Source organism: Rutilus rutilus, assembly GCF_951802725.1.
Source record: "Rutilus rutilus genome assembly, chromosome: 8".
Lineage (NCBI taxonomy): Eukaryota > Metazoa > Chordata > Actinopteri > Cypriniformes > Leuciscidae > Rutilus > Rutilus rutilus.
Window position 1 is genome coordinate 43,375,186 of NC_140222.1, and position 14,068 is coordinate 43,389,253.

General features: G+C 47.0%; 1 protein-coding gene across 2 annotated transcripts in view; it reads left to right on the forward strand.

The window, feature by feature from the left end:
* Nucleotides 1-14,068, forward strand: part of tasora (transcription activation suppressor a) — a 38,167-nt gene that overhangs the window by 22,581 nt on the left and 1,518 nt on the right. The window contains exons 17-23 of one of the 2 annotated variants that reach the window (XM_084416554.1): nt 327-1,591; nt 8,014-8,136; nt 8,224-8,383; nt 8,590-8,698; nt 8,781-8,959; nt 11,255-11,410; nt 12,928-14,036. In XM_084416554.1, coding sequence (XP_084272680.1) covers nt 327-1,591; nt 8,014-8,136; nt 8,224-8,383; nt 8,590-8,698; nt 8,781-8,959; nt 11,255-11,410; nt 12,928-13,052 — 2,117 coding nt within the window. In that variant the 3' untranslated portion in view covers nt 13,053-14,036. Of the gene's footprint in view, nt 1-326; nt 1,592-8,013; nt 8,137-8,223; nt 8,384-8,589; nt 8,699-8,780; nt 8,960-11,254; nt 11,411-12,927; nt 14,037-14,068 lie in introns of those variants that run through there. The other variant, XM_084416553.1, reaches the window with a different exon arrangement.

Here is a 14,068-nt window from a genome sequence, read left to right on the forward strand (position 1 = left end):
ACTCCAGTTTGTTCTCTGATTTAGTATATCAGGGCCGTAAAAGAAACTACGTTCTGTTTGAACCATGTGGACGATTTTTCTAGATTTTTCAGCACATTTCCACTTGAAAGACACATTTACAGCTAGAGATTTGGAGGTTTTGTCTTATTTTGTTTGAATGACCTCTGGTCTTAAGAAACAATCTGTATTGTAAAAAGCTCTATATAAATAAAGGTGACTTGACTTGACTTAAAAACATCTTCTTTGCTGAGGATAATATTTTATAGTTTATCAATTCATGTACGTTGTTTACAGTTTTCAGAATGTTAATTTTCTAAATTGCTTAGGTCTGAAAACGGAGAGATATTCCCAGAGACAGATGGACTATCCTGAAGACCCCCGCTTCCTCCAGAGCCCGGTTGTGTCCACACACACCACGCCGGACAAGAAGGACCTGTCCCCCGCCTACCAGCCCGACAGCAGCAACACCGCGGAGGACCCGGAGGATCAGACCGGAGCAGCGGACGAGGACGAGCCCGTCCCTCCGGCGGAGGCCCCTGAGAGCAACACTCCTGCTGACGGAGCCCCTGCGCTGGGTTCGAGCGGTGGTGTCGACCTCATAGTGGACGAGCAGATCTCCGGCTTCTCCAGTGAGGTCGAGCAGCTCTTGAAGAACAGACACATTTATTATGTGTCTTGTTTGAGCACTCAGGGCTCGCGAGGAGCGCCCAAGACTCCAGTTCTGTCACTCTCTGATTACGTCTCAAACTTCAACACACCCTTCCCTGTCACCAACTACATCAGCTCTTTCCGGGACAGCCTGAAGATGTTCATAGACTCCCGGAGTGCCAGTGGACAGCGTTCAGCTCAGGAAGACGTGTCTTCGTCCACTTCTGCAACTGAAGTTACTTCATATGTCCCTGATACGTCCTCCAGCATTAATCCTTGTGCTTCCTCGCCTTCGACCACTAAACCGGACACTTTTGAGTCGTCTCTGAGACCGTGTTCCCCTTCTAGTGCCCTGCCGGACTCAGTGACACCACACCACTCAAGTGTGCCTGACCCTGATGTGCACGAACCTCCCCAAACGCTGTGGCCGTCAGAGCAGGTCTCGGAGAGCCAGCAGACCCGGGAAGCCAGCAGCACTAGCACTCTTCCTCAGGGCTCACCGGAGATGAACGGTGGTTCGCTGGCTGAGACTACGGAGACTGTGGAGGGTCAGATGGCACACACGCACACCGAAGACGTCCCGATGGCCCACACATACACGCACACCGAAGACGTCCCGATGGCCCACACATACACGCACACCGAAGACGTCCCGATGGCCTACACACACCCTAAAGACTTCCCGATGGCCCACACACAGACACACGCTGAAGACGTCCCGATGGCCCACACACACACACACGCTGAAGACGTCCCGATGGCCCACACGCTCGCTAAAGAGGTCCCGATGGAGCACGCGCTCAGCTCCATCATCCATCAGCTGCAGCCAGAGGTCATCAGTAACCTGGTGGAGATCCTCAAAGGAGTTCAGAAGAACTCGGTTCACTTCTACATCCATTCCACCAATGAGGAGGAGGAGAGCGACGTCTGCTGGGAAATAAAGGTACATGTCCAATGTGTGAGAAAATCCCACACCAGTGCTCTTCAGAGTGTGGTACAGATGGGCACTTAAGTATAGAGTGATTTCTGCTGTTCTGTACACCTGTGTTTAGTGCCTCCACTTGTGTTTAGTGCCCTCCGCCTGTGTTTAGTGCCCTCCGCCTGTGTTTAGTGTCCTCCACCTGTGTTTAGTGCCCTCCACCTGTTGTTTAGTGCCCTCCGCCTGTTGTGTTTAGTGCCCTCCACCTGTTGTTTAGTGCCCTCCACCTGTTGTGTTTAGTGCCCTCCACCTGTTGTGTTTAGTGCCCTCCACCTGTTGTGTTTAGTGCCCTCCGCCTGTTGTTTAGTGCCCTCCACCTGTTGTGTTTAGTGCCCTCCACCTGTTGTGTTTAGTGCCCTCCACCTGTTGTGTTTAGTGCCCTCCACCTGTTGTGTTTAGTGCCCTCCGCCTGTTGTGTTTAGTGCCCTCCACCTGTTGTGTTTAGTGCCCTCCGCCTGTAGTGTTTAGTGCCCTCCACCTGTTGTTTAGTGCCCTCCGCCTGTTGTGTTTAGTGCCCTCCACCTGTTGTTTAGTGCCCTCCACCTGTTGTGTTAAGTGCCCTCCACCTGTTGTTTAGTGCCCTCCACCTGTTGTGTTTAGTGCCCTCCGCCTGTTGTGTTTAGTGCCCTCCACCTGTTGTTTAGTGCCCTCCGCCTGTGTTTAGTGCCCTCCGCCTGTTGTGTTTAGTGCCCTCCACCTGTTGTTTAGTGCCCTCCGCCTGTGTTTAGTGTCCTCCACCTGTTGTGTTTAGTGCCCTCCGCCTGTTGTGTTTAGTGCCCTCCGCCTGTTGTTTAGTGCCCTCCACCTGTTGTGTTTAGTGCCCTCCGCCTGTTGTGTTTAGTGCCCTCCGCCTGTTGTTTAGTGTCCTCCACCTGTTGTGTTTAGTGCCCTCCACCTGTTGTGTTTAGTGCCCTCCGCCTGTTGTGTTTAGTGCCCTCCACCTGTTGTTTAGTGCCCTCCACCTGTTGTGTTTAGTGCCCCTCCTCCACCTGTGTTTAGTGCCCTCCGCCTGTTGTGTTTAGTGCCCTCCACCTGTTGTGTTTAGTGCCCTCCACCTGTTGTGTTTAGTGCCCTCCACCTGTTGTGTTTAGTGCCCTCCACCTGTTGTGTTTAGTGCCCTCCACCTGTTGTGTTTAGTGCCCTCCGCCTGTGTTTAGTGTCCTCCGCCTGTTGTGTTTAGTGCCCTCCACCTGTTGTTTAGTGCCCTCCACCTGTTGTGTTTAGTGCCCTCCACCTGTTGTGTTTAGTGCCCTCCACCTGTTGTGTTTAGTGCCCTCCACCTGTTGTGTTTAGTGCCCTCCGCCTGTGTTTAGTGCCCTCCACCTGTTGTGTTTAGTGCCCTCCACCTGTTGTTTAGTGCCCTCCGCCTGTTGTGTTTAGTGCCCTCCACCTGTTGTTTAGTGCCCTCCACCTGTTGTGTTTAGTGCCCTCCACCTGTTGTGTTTAGTGCCCTCCACCTGTTGTGTTTAGTGCCCTCCACCTGTTGTTTAGTGCCCTCCGCCTGTGTTTAGTGCCCTCCACCTGTTGTGTTTAGTGCCCTCCACCTGTTGTGTTTAGTGCCCTCCGCCTGTGTTTAGTGCCCTCCACCTGTTGTGTTTAGTGCCCTCCACCTGTTGTGTTTTGTGCCTGTGTTTAGTGCCCTCCTCCACCTGTGTTTAGTGCCCTCCACCTGTGTTTAGTGCCCCTCCTCCACCTGTTTAGTGCCCTCCACCTGTGTTTAGTGCCCTCCTCCACCTGTGTTTAGTGCCCTCCTCCTGTGTTTAGTGCCCCTCCACCTGTGTTTAGTGCCCCTCCACCTGTGTTTAGTGCCCCTCCACCTGTGTTTAGTGTCCTCCACCTGTGTTTAGTGCCCCTCCACCTGTGTTTAGTGCCCTCCTCCACCTGTGTTTAGTGCCGCCCTCCACCTGTGTTTAGTGCCCTCCACCTGTGTTTAGTGCCCCTCCTCCACCTGTTTAGTGCCCTCCACCTGTGTTTAGTGCCCTCCACCTGTGTTTAGTGCCCCTCCACCTGTGTTTACTGTCCTCCACCTGTGTTTAGTGCCCCTCCACCTGTGTTTAGTGCCCCTCCTCCACCTGTTTAGTGCCCTCCACCTGTGTTTAGTGCCCCTCCACCTGTGTTTAGTGTCCTCCACCTGTGTTTAGTGCCCTCCTCCTGTGTTTAGTGCCCCTCCACCTGTGTTTAGTGTCCTCCACCTGTGTTTAGTGCCCCTCCACCTGTGTTTAGTGCCCCTCCACCTGTGTTTAGTGCCCTCCACCTGTGTTTAGTGCCCTCCACCTGTGTTTAGTGCCCTCCACCTGTGTTTAGTGCCCCTCCTCCACCTGTTTAGTGCCCTCCACCTGTGTTTAGTGCCCCTCCACCTGTGTTTAGTGTCCTCCACCTGTGTTTAGTGTCCTCCTCCTGTGTTTAGTGCCCCTCCACCTGTGTTTAGTGTCCTCCACCTGTGTTTAGTGCCCCTCCACCTGTGTTTAGTGCCCCTCCACCTGTTTAGTGCCCCTCCACCTGTGTTTAGTGCCCTCCACCTGTGTTTAGTGCCCTCCTCCACCTGTTTAGTGCCCTCCACCTGTGTTTAGTGCCCCTCCACCTGTGTTTAGTGCCCTCCACCTGTGTTTAGTGCCCCTCCACCTGTTTAGTGCCCTCCTCCTGTGTTTAGTCCCTCCACCTGTGTTTAGTGCCCTCCACCTGTGTTTAGTGCCCTCCTCCACCTGTGTTTAGTGCCCTCCTCCACCTGTGTTTAGTGCCCTCCTCCACCTGTGTTTAGTGCCCTCCACCTGTGTTTAGTGCCCCTCCACCTGTTTAGTGCCCTCCACCTGTGTTTAGTGCCCTCCACCTGTGTTTAGTGCCCCTCCACCTGTTTAGTGCCCTCCTCCTGTGTTTAGTCCCTCCACCTGTGTTTAGTGCCCTCCACCTGTTTAGTGCCCTCCACCTGTTTAGTGCCCCTCCACCTGTGTTTAGTGCCCCTCCTCCACCTGTTTAGTGCCCTCCACCTGTGTTTAGTGCCCCTCCACCTGTGTTTAGTGTCCTCCACCTGTGTTTAGTGCCCTCCTCCTGTGTTTAGTGCCCCTCCACCTGTGTTTAGTGCCCCTCCACCTGTGTTTAGTGCCCCTCCACCTGTTTAGTGCCCCTCCACCTGTGTTTAGTGCCCCTCCACCTGTGTTTAGTGCCCCTCCACCTGTGTTTAGTGCCCTCCACCTGTGTTTAGTGCCCTCCACCTGTGTTTAGTGCCCTCCTCCACCTGTGTTTAGTGCCCTCCTCCACCTGTGTTTAGTGCCCTCCACCTGTGTTTAGTGCCCCTCCACCTGTTTAGTGCCCTCCTCCTGTGTTTAGTCCCTCCACCTGTGTTTAGTGCCCTCCACCTGTGTTTAGTGCCCTCCTCCACCTGTGTTTAGTGCCCTCCTCCACCTGTGTTTAGTGCCCTCCTCCACCTGTGTTTAGTGCCCTCCTCCACCTGTGTTTAGTGCCCTCCTCCACCTGTGTTTAGTGCCCTCCACCTGTGTTTAGTGCCCCTCCACCTGTTTAGTGCCCTCCTCCTGTGTTTAGTCCCTCCACCTGTGTTTAGTGCCCTCCACCTGTGTTTAGTGCCCTCCTCCACCTGTGTTTAGTGCCCTCCACCTGTGTTTAGTGCCCCTCCACCTGTTTAGTGCCCTCCACCTGTGTTTAGTGCCCTCCACCTGTGTTTAGTGCCCCTCCACCTGTTTAGTGCCCTCCTCCTGTGTTTAGTCCCTCCACCTGTGTTTAGTTCCCTCCACCTGTGTTTAGTGCCCTCCACCTGTTTAGTGCCCTCCTCCTGTGTTTAGTGCCCTCCACCACCTGTGTTTAGTGCCCTCCACCTGTGTTTAGTGCCCTCCACCTGTGTTTAGTGCCCCTCCACCTGTTTAGTGCCCTCCTCCACCTGTTTAGTGCCCTCCTCCACCTGTTTAGTGCCCTCCTCCACCTGTGTTTAGTGCCCTCCTCCACCTGTGTTTAGTGCCCTCCTCCACCTGTGTTTAGTGCCGCCCTCCACCTGTGTTTAGTGCCCTCCACCTGTGTTTAGTGCCCTCCACCTGTGTTTAGTGCCCTCCACCTGTGTTTAGTGCCCCTCCACCTGTGTTTAGTGCCCTCCTCCACCTGTTTAGTGCCCTCCACCTGTGTTTAGTGCCCTCCACCTGTGTTTAGTGCCGCCCTCCACCTGTGTTTAGTGCCCTCCTCCTGTGTTTAGTGCCCTCCTCCACCTGTGTTTAGTGCCCTCCTCCTCCTGTGTTTAGTGCCCTCCTCCTGTTTAGTGCCCTCCTCCACCTGTGTTTAGTGCCCTCCTCCACCTGTTTAGTGCCCTCCACCTGTTTAGTGCCCTCCTCCACCTGTGTTTAGTGCCCTCCTCCACCTGTGTGTTTAGTGCCCTCCTCCACCTGTGTTTAGTGCCCTCCTCCACCTGTGTTTAGTGCCCTCCTCCACCTGTGTTTAGTGCCCTCCTCCACCTGTGTTTAGTGCCCTCCTCCACCTGTGTTTAGTGCCCCTCCACCTGTGTTTAGTGCCCTCGTCCACCTGTTTAGTGCCCTCCACCTGTGTTTAGTGCCCCTCCACCTGTGTTTAGTGCCCCTCCACCTGTGTTTAGTGCCCTCCTCCACCTGTTTAGTGCCCTCCACCTGTGTTTAGTGCCCTCCACCTGTGTTTAGTGCCGCCCTCCACCTGTGTTTAGTGCCCTCCTCCTGTGTTTAGTGCCCTCCTCCACCTGTGTTTAGTGCCCTCCTCCTCCTGTGTTTAGTGCCCTCCACCTGTGTTTAGTGCCCTCCTCCACCTGTGTTTAGTGCCCTCCTCCACCTGTTTAGTGCCCTCCACCTGTTGTGTTTAGTGCCCTCCTCCACCTGTGTTTAGTGCCCTCCTCCACCTGTGTTTAGTGCCCTCCTCCACCTGTGTTTAGTGCCCTCCTCCACCTGTGTTTAGTGCCCCTCCACCTGTGTTTAGTGCCCTCGTCCACCTGTTTAGTGCCCTCCACCTGTGTTTAGTGCCCTCCACCTGTGTTTAGTGCCCTCCACCTGTGTTTAGTGCCGCCCTCCACCTGTGTTTAGTGCCCTCCTCCACCTGTGTTTAGTGCCCTCCACCTGTTGTGTTTAGTGCCCTCCTCCACCTGTGTTTAGTGCCCTCCTCCACCTGTGTTTAGTGCCCTCCTCCACCTGTGTTTAGTGCCCTCCTCCACCTGTGTTTAGTGCCCTCCACCTGTGTTTAGTGCCCTCCACCACCTGTGTTTAGTGCCCTCCACCACCTATGTTTAGTGCCCTCCACCTGAAGTCGGATGCTAATAGCAGGTGTAAACATAGCTAATTAGGCTACTTTCACACTGTCAGTCCAAATCCGATTGGAATCTGATCTAAAATGATTGACGTCCACATTGTTGTATCGCAGCTGTTCACATCTGATTTGTGAGTCCATGCCGCTCTTTAGTTTTCTGGAATATCTGCACTGGACTGCCGATGGCGTTGCGTTAGTAGGCATTAGGGGTGTAACAATATTCCGCAATACAAAAGTGCAACTATGCATAGTGACAATATGTATTGTGGATAGTTCACCCACAATAAAATTTCTGTGTGAGGAAGAAATTCAAGTTTACAGAGTTTTAGTGTCAGTACTACATTAAACTACTATATATAATGTTGAATATAATGTATAATAATGCAGTGGGGGAATACCCTCATGTCACGATTCGATACATATCACGATACTGAACTCACAATACGATATTATCGCGATACTCTAAGACATATACAGTAATAAAAGGTTAACAAAAAATGTACTGTTGATTAAAATGGCAAATTTGTGCCATTGTGGGTGTAAATGAATATGATTGGACCAAAGCACAGGACAATAGAGACATAAAACATATTCATGATTCTGAAGATGAAAATACTGAATTATTTTAGATGAATATGCTTACACTCTGTCACTGACTAGATGCATTTAAAATAATGTCAGCCACTTTTTACTGGTAACAGACATTTGGTATTTTCAGGACACACAAATATTCCCCCATTGCATTATTATACATTATATTCAACATTATATACATTAGTTTAATGTAGAACTGACACAAACTCTAAAAACGTGAATTTTTTCACACACAGTTTTGGGTGAATTATACACAATACAGAGTCACTATCCACAAGACATATTGTTGCATTTTTGTATCGCAATATAGTGACATTTACACATTTCATGTGATTTTTGGGCGTTCTTACTTGCTAAATCTGATCAGATTTCAATCGGATATGCACAAAAATCGGATTTGGACTGACAGTCTGAACGTAGCCTTTTCACTTGAAAAAAGGTGGAATTGTAGCTTCAGTGTTGGTGAAACTGTCAAGTGTTAAACGAATCGAGATGGATGTATACTAACCTTGTACTGACAATCGTAACAGGAATATTTGAAAAAGTTGGGGGATTTGGAGTGTAACCCTCAGGGTTTCCTTGAAAAAAGCAACAGTCAAGATAAACTACTGGTCATCATCCCGAATATGGACATCGCCACTCAGGTTCACAAGGTACGTCACAGCTCAGCACTCAAAGCGGATTCGTTGAATTTGGGAACCATAAACTGAAACCACAGATGTTGTGTTTTATACCCATAGATCCCTTCTTTAGTTTCGCTGAAGAAGCATCCGTCTGTGAGCTTTGCTGGCGTAGACAACCTGAGTGACATCCAGAACCACACCTACAATGAGCTCTTTCAGTCCGGGGGTTTCATCGTGTCCGATGAGCACGTGTTGAATCCAGCCGTCATCACAGCAGGTAACGCTCGTTCAGCGTGTTCCCAGGCGTCCAAGCAAGTGCGTAGTTGTGCATCCCAATTTGTCCCAGGAACTTTTCCCCCCCAGACCTGTTGCTGTCTGCGTTTCCACCGAGGTCTGAAGTACCGTGAAGATTAGGCTCATTATTGAGATTAGGTTTGTTGAACTTGAACAAGCGTTTCAGCAAAGCTGTTTGTCTGTTTTCAGAGAAGCTTCGCGATATCCTTGAGCACATCGAGCAGCTGAACTCTCCCCAGAGCCCCTGGAGGTGGAGGATACACTTCAAATCACACAAGAAGCTCAGAGAGCACAGCAGGTTCGACACCAGACCCGTTCACACAGTGCTGACACGCGCTGCAGGATCTCACCGTGACCATGTGCTGCTTCTCTGTCTCCAGGCTCAAAGCGGACGCCTTGAACCTGTACGAGATCCTCACTGCTTATGAGAAGAGACATATCGTGGAGATCCTGTCGTACCACGAGTGTGACACTCCGTCACGAAGAGCTCCGGACCTCGATTGTCTAGTGGATCTGCAAGCGAGATTCATCAAGCAACGACACCTGATATTTCTCACAGGTGCTCTTAGACCTTTTCGAGTGTACTGTGTGATTGTTCCTGAACCTAGTGAACTAGCTTTGCATTATAAGTAGGGGCGTGCCTGTCAGTACGAGTCCGTCCTTCCAATGAGACGGTTTGACTCTCTGTGGTCATTAAAGGAGTAGTTCACTTCAGAATTAAACTTTCCTGATCATTTACTCTCCTCCACGTCATCCAAGATGTTCATGTCTTTCTTTCTTCAGTTGAAAAGAAATGAAGGTTGTCGTAGATTTTTCCCTAAACCTAACTATCTGGGGCGTCTACTAATCGACACCCAATTGATCTTATTACCTGAGGCGTCTCCAAATCGACAACAATGCCTTTATCTGGGGCGTCTACTAATCGACACCCAATTTCTTAAACTGGGGCGTCTACTAATCGGCACCCAATACCTTTATACTCTAGCTCTTGCGTCTTCAGTCGACAACTGGCCGAGTCTTACTCTAACTAACTTGCTTCCCTAAACTAGCTTCCTTACTAAACTTGCTTCCTAAACTTGCTTCCTAAACTAGCTTCCTGCACAGGAATAATCAACAAACAGACTCAAGCAAATGTCCTTTAAATGCTTTAATCACGGCCAGGAGATCTTCCCGAGCGGTTCTCAGGGAATCTCTCCCAAGAAGCAAGGCCGGAGGATCTCAGACAAATTCCATTGAGAATCCCACCAGAAAACACGAATACAACAGTTTTTATAGAATCGAGAAAACAAATAAGACTAACACATGTCACCTTCAATATGATTGGTTCAATTGGTTCAAAAGCCCCAACCTATTCCCTCTGTCACTGGCACAAGCGAACTCTGATTCTGTGATTACTTAACAAAGGGGAAGTGAAACTAGACAGATGATTAGTTCTCAAACCTTGTGATATTTATACACACACACACACACACACACACACACACACACACACTCACTCATACTCACACACTCAAAGTCACAAGTTTTCCCCAAAGAGTTTAAAAGCATATGAATGTCGTTCCTGCAAGAAAAACAAATGTTAGTTGATTAATTAAACTTGATTAATTAAAAAATCCATCACAAGGTTTTTGAGGAAAATGTTCCAGGATGTTTCTCCATATAGTGGCTTCAATGGGGTCCAACGGGTTGAAGGTCCAAATGTGAGTTTCAGTGCAGCTTCAAAGTCTCGACACGATCCAGCCGAGGAATAAGAGTCTTATCTAGACAAACCAGCGATCAACCATATCAAAAATAAACATTTATATACTTTTAACCACAAATGCTGGTCTTAAACGTCCACGACTTCACTCATTACGTAATCAGATTGAAAGGTCACGCGTGTTCCGGTTTATAAATGTGTCCGACATATTCAAAATCGTCTGACATCGTTGTTTTATTTATTTTATTTTTATTTAAGACTTAGTCTTTGCACGTTGGCTTTGTAAACACTGGGTCTGTTCTTACACCTACGTCACGCTTGACCTTTCAACCTGATTATGTAATGTGTGTCGCATCACAGCTAGTGTATGTAACACTAAGCATTTGTGGTTAAAAGTATATAAATGTTTATTTTGATATAAAATGTCCGCTGGTTTGTCTAGATAAGACTCTTATTCCTCGGCTGGATCGTGTCGAGACTTTGAAGCTGCACTGAAACTCACATCTGGACCTTCAACCTGTTGGACCCCATTGAAGTCACTATATGGAGAAACATCCTGGAATGTTTTCCTCAAAAACCTTCATTTCTTTTCGACTGAAGAAAGAAAGACATGAACATCTTGGATGACGTGGAGGGGGAGTAAATGATCAGGAAATGTAAACTCTGAATCCTTTAAAAATCCCATGGCACTTCTCGTAGAAGAGTAGGGGTGTAACTGGTGTCCTGGAGGCCCTTATCCGTCAATAATCCCCCTTCAATGATGACACCACCTGGTTATTTTCTACACACAACACTCACATAATGTTCTGCGGTGTAACGTTGGGCTTTAGTGTGCTTTTAGAATAGTTCAGATTGTATTTGAGGGAGCCTCAGGATAGGGAATCTTTTAAACCCGATGTTTTTCTATCACTCTGAATGGAAATAAATGCATTGATCTTGTTCATTTGTTTAACTATGGTGTTCTGACAGTATTATTTGACATAATTAGTGTTCTAGAAACCAGAGGCTGCAGATAAATGCTTTATTAAAATGTTTTTATGTAGTGTGTTTATCAGTTGTTATCCAAAGGTAAATTCAAACATGATTTATGGTTCTGGAATCAGTTACTTGCCTATTTATGACGAAAGTAATGTTTGTTTAAACCCTGTCCAACAGGCTTCCAGTTTGAGATGTTCCCGCACTACTCGAGCAGCGGCATCGTTATTGCCAATGTTGAAGACGTAAAGTTTGTAATAAGCAGTTTAGCCAGTGGAGAGAGCGTGGCCAGCGCCCCGTCTGCCGAGACTTACCCCACTCCTGATCCAGCGTCATGTAAGTGATTCTGTGGTAAACCCATCTGACAACATCAAACTACACGTCTCTAAACGAGTTTCCCAGTCGGTCTGCGGCCACCGTGATCCAGAGCGACCTTTATTATTCATCATAGAAGCGAGGCCAGCTAAAACACAATGACTCCCAAGTCAAGGAAATGAACTGATGAACAATCAAAATAGAAAATGACAGGACAGAATGGTGTTTTCTGAAAGTTAAAAGAGGTACTGAACAAACACAGCTCTCCATCACAGTGGCATTATGCCGTGATAACAGCCAAAATAGAGGACGAGGCGGAGGAAAAGACATGGATGATCTTGTTTTCCTTTGGGATCAACAGGTCTTTTGTATAAACTCACCGCTGAATAAAACCAGGAACCACACTAGCCAATGAATGTCACGTTTTTAGTACCTTGAAACTGTATCATATATATATTTTTTAGCATTTATATTTTTTGTCCCAATAAGAACGGGATTAAAATGTTTTCATACGAGATGAGCCAACAACAGAAATGTTAAGATGTTGTGAATTTCTTCCTAATATATTCATTTTGGTATTTAAAGTGGCTATATGTAGAATTCAGAAACCCGTGTTATCAGCGCCACCGCTGGCCGTTAAGTGAACTGCACTCGCGTAACGCACAAGAGTATAATCGAGGCCTTGAATCACGTTCAAAGTTATTTATCGTTCTTCACTTGAGAAGCCGCTCTCCCGCCACACATCATGTTCTCACGTGGTAAAAACTACAGCGTGGAGCAGAGAGGACACTGTTTCCTATCAGAAGTAACCTCTAAGTCTCTCTCGCCTTTCAGTGTGGTGTCAAAGTCTCAACTTTCAAATTTGGTCTTTTTTTTTTCTTTTTTAAGAAATTTAAACAATAAATATTGTTTTGTGTCTGACAGATCGCTATAGAGCCTCTTAAACCGATCATCTCTTCCTTCTAGTTCATTCATGGCATCAAATGATGAGTGAACATAAGAAATGTTGTTTAAACCGTGGAAAGATGTCAGTACACTCCGCTTTTCCACTAACATTAATCTACTAACTCTCCTGACTGCTTTGTCGGACAAAATGGCGGATTATGATTGGTCAAATTGCCTGTCAATCAAAACTCCCTGCAAAGGGTCAATTAAAATGACACGGTTACACTATAGATCTGGCTATGAGAAACTGTAGTTTAATGAATCCTTTTCTTTGCACTGTAATGTCGATGTGTCATGCAGACACAAAGAGAAAGAAGCCCTCGAAACGCACGTTTACCTTTCATTTTTATGTGAAAGCTGTTCACACATTGGCAACAGAAAAGCAATTAATACAAACATTCTTGAATATAGCCTCTTTAGATATGATGTATTCATAGACTTCTGGAGGAGAACAAACACGGCATCCTAGATAAATCTGTGGCGATAAACTGATGTTGAAGTTTTCTTTAGTAGACCTTTTGCTTTGTTCTGAAATAGAGACTTAAACTGTTATCATGTGGCATTTTTTTCTTTGGTTTGGTTCACTTTCACAGGGCAACAACGAGGAGACCCGCATAAACACAGAGTTCACCTGTCAAGAGTCCAGCCGTATAAACTGATAAACTGCACACCGCCATCTCGAACTGATTATTGTGATGTGATTAACGAACCAAACTAAGGAAGAAAATGCGGCAGGTTTCGAAACCCTCTAAACAAGCCTGGAGTTTTTAAACTTGTTTCGTTTGTCAGAAGCCAGTTTTGGCTCAGTCTCCAGCTCTGTTTTGGCTCTTGAGTGTGTGTTTGTAACCCTTTGCAGGTGTGAAGACCGTTGTCTGAAGATTTTCATTAGTCAGATGTAAAAGTTTCTAGTGTGTTTAGTGTGTAAATACAGAAAAGTGTATTTGTATTTGTAACCAAAACTTTGTAACCGTTACAACCAAAAACCCCAAACAGAAATGACCCCTAAACTATAGTGAACTGGCATTAATAATATCTTTTGTATCTGGTTAGCAAAAAACTCAAATGTGTATATACAATTCTTCCAATAAATGTATTTTGATAAAACTTTATCTCCATTTTTCTTTAAACTTGCTCTATGTATTTTATGGTAGATTAGCAGATTTAGCAGAACTAAAGCAGAAGACGATGCTAACGCTTAGCACGATCATTAAAATTCATTTTGTGGTTCGTAAAGTTGTTTTCGCAGTATAAATATTGGCCTATAATTTTGAATCTGAATGTTATTTATTTTGTCCACCAACATGCTGGCAGCCATTTTGTTTTGGTTTTTTTGTCATGTGTCCAAGTCGTTTTAATAAACTTGATCGTTGCCATTTTAGAGTCCCTCGAGTCTTTCAAGTGACATCATATACGTGACCTCCTGCCGTCCTGTGTTGGCTGTTGAAATGAGTCTTAGTATATGGGTTTTTCTTGGCATTTTCAGTCACTTGATTTGATGAAATTTATGGAGATGCAAGTCACATCATTGGTCAGTGTTTTGTCCAGGGCTGTCCTGACTTCTGCCAGGAGAAACTCAGGGATTGAAGCGGTTTCCTCTCATTAACACAAGTAGACATTGAGGAAAAGATAGGGATGTCTATACTCGCACAGACCCATGTATTGAGTTTGGAGAATGATTATTAAAATCATTAAAACTGTCAGTCAAGCCCAAAGTTGTCATTGTGTACCAGAATC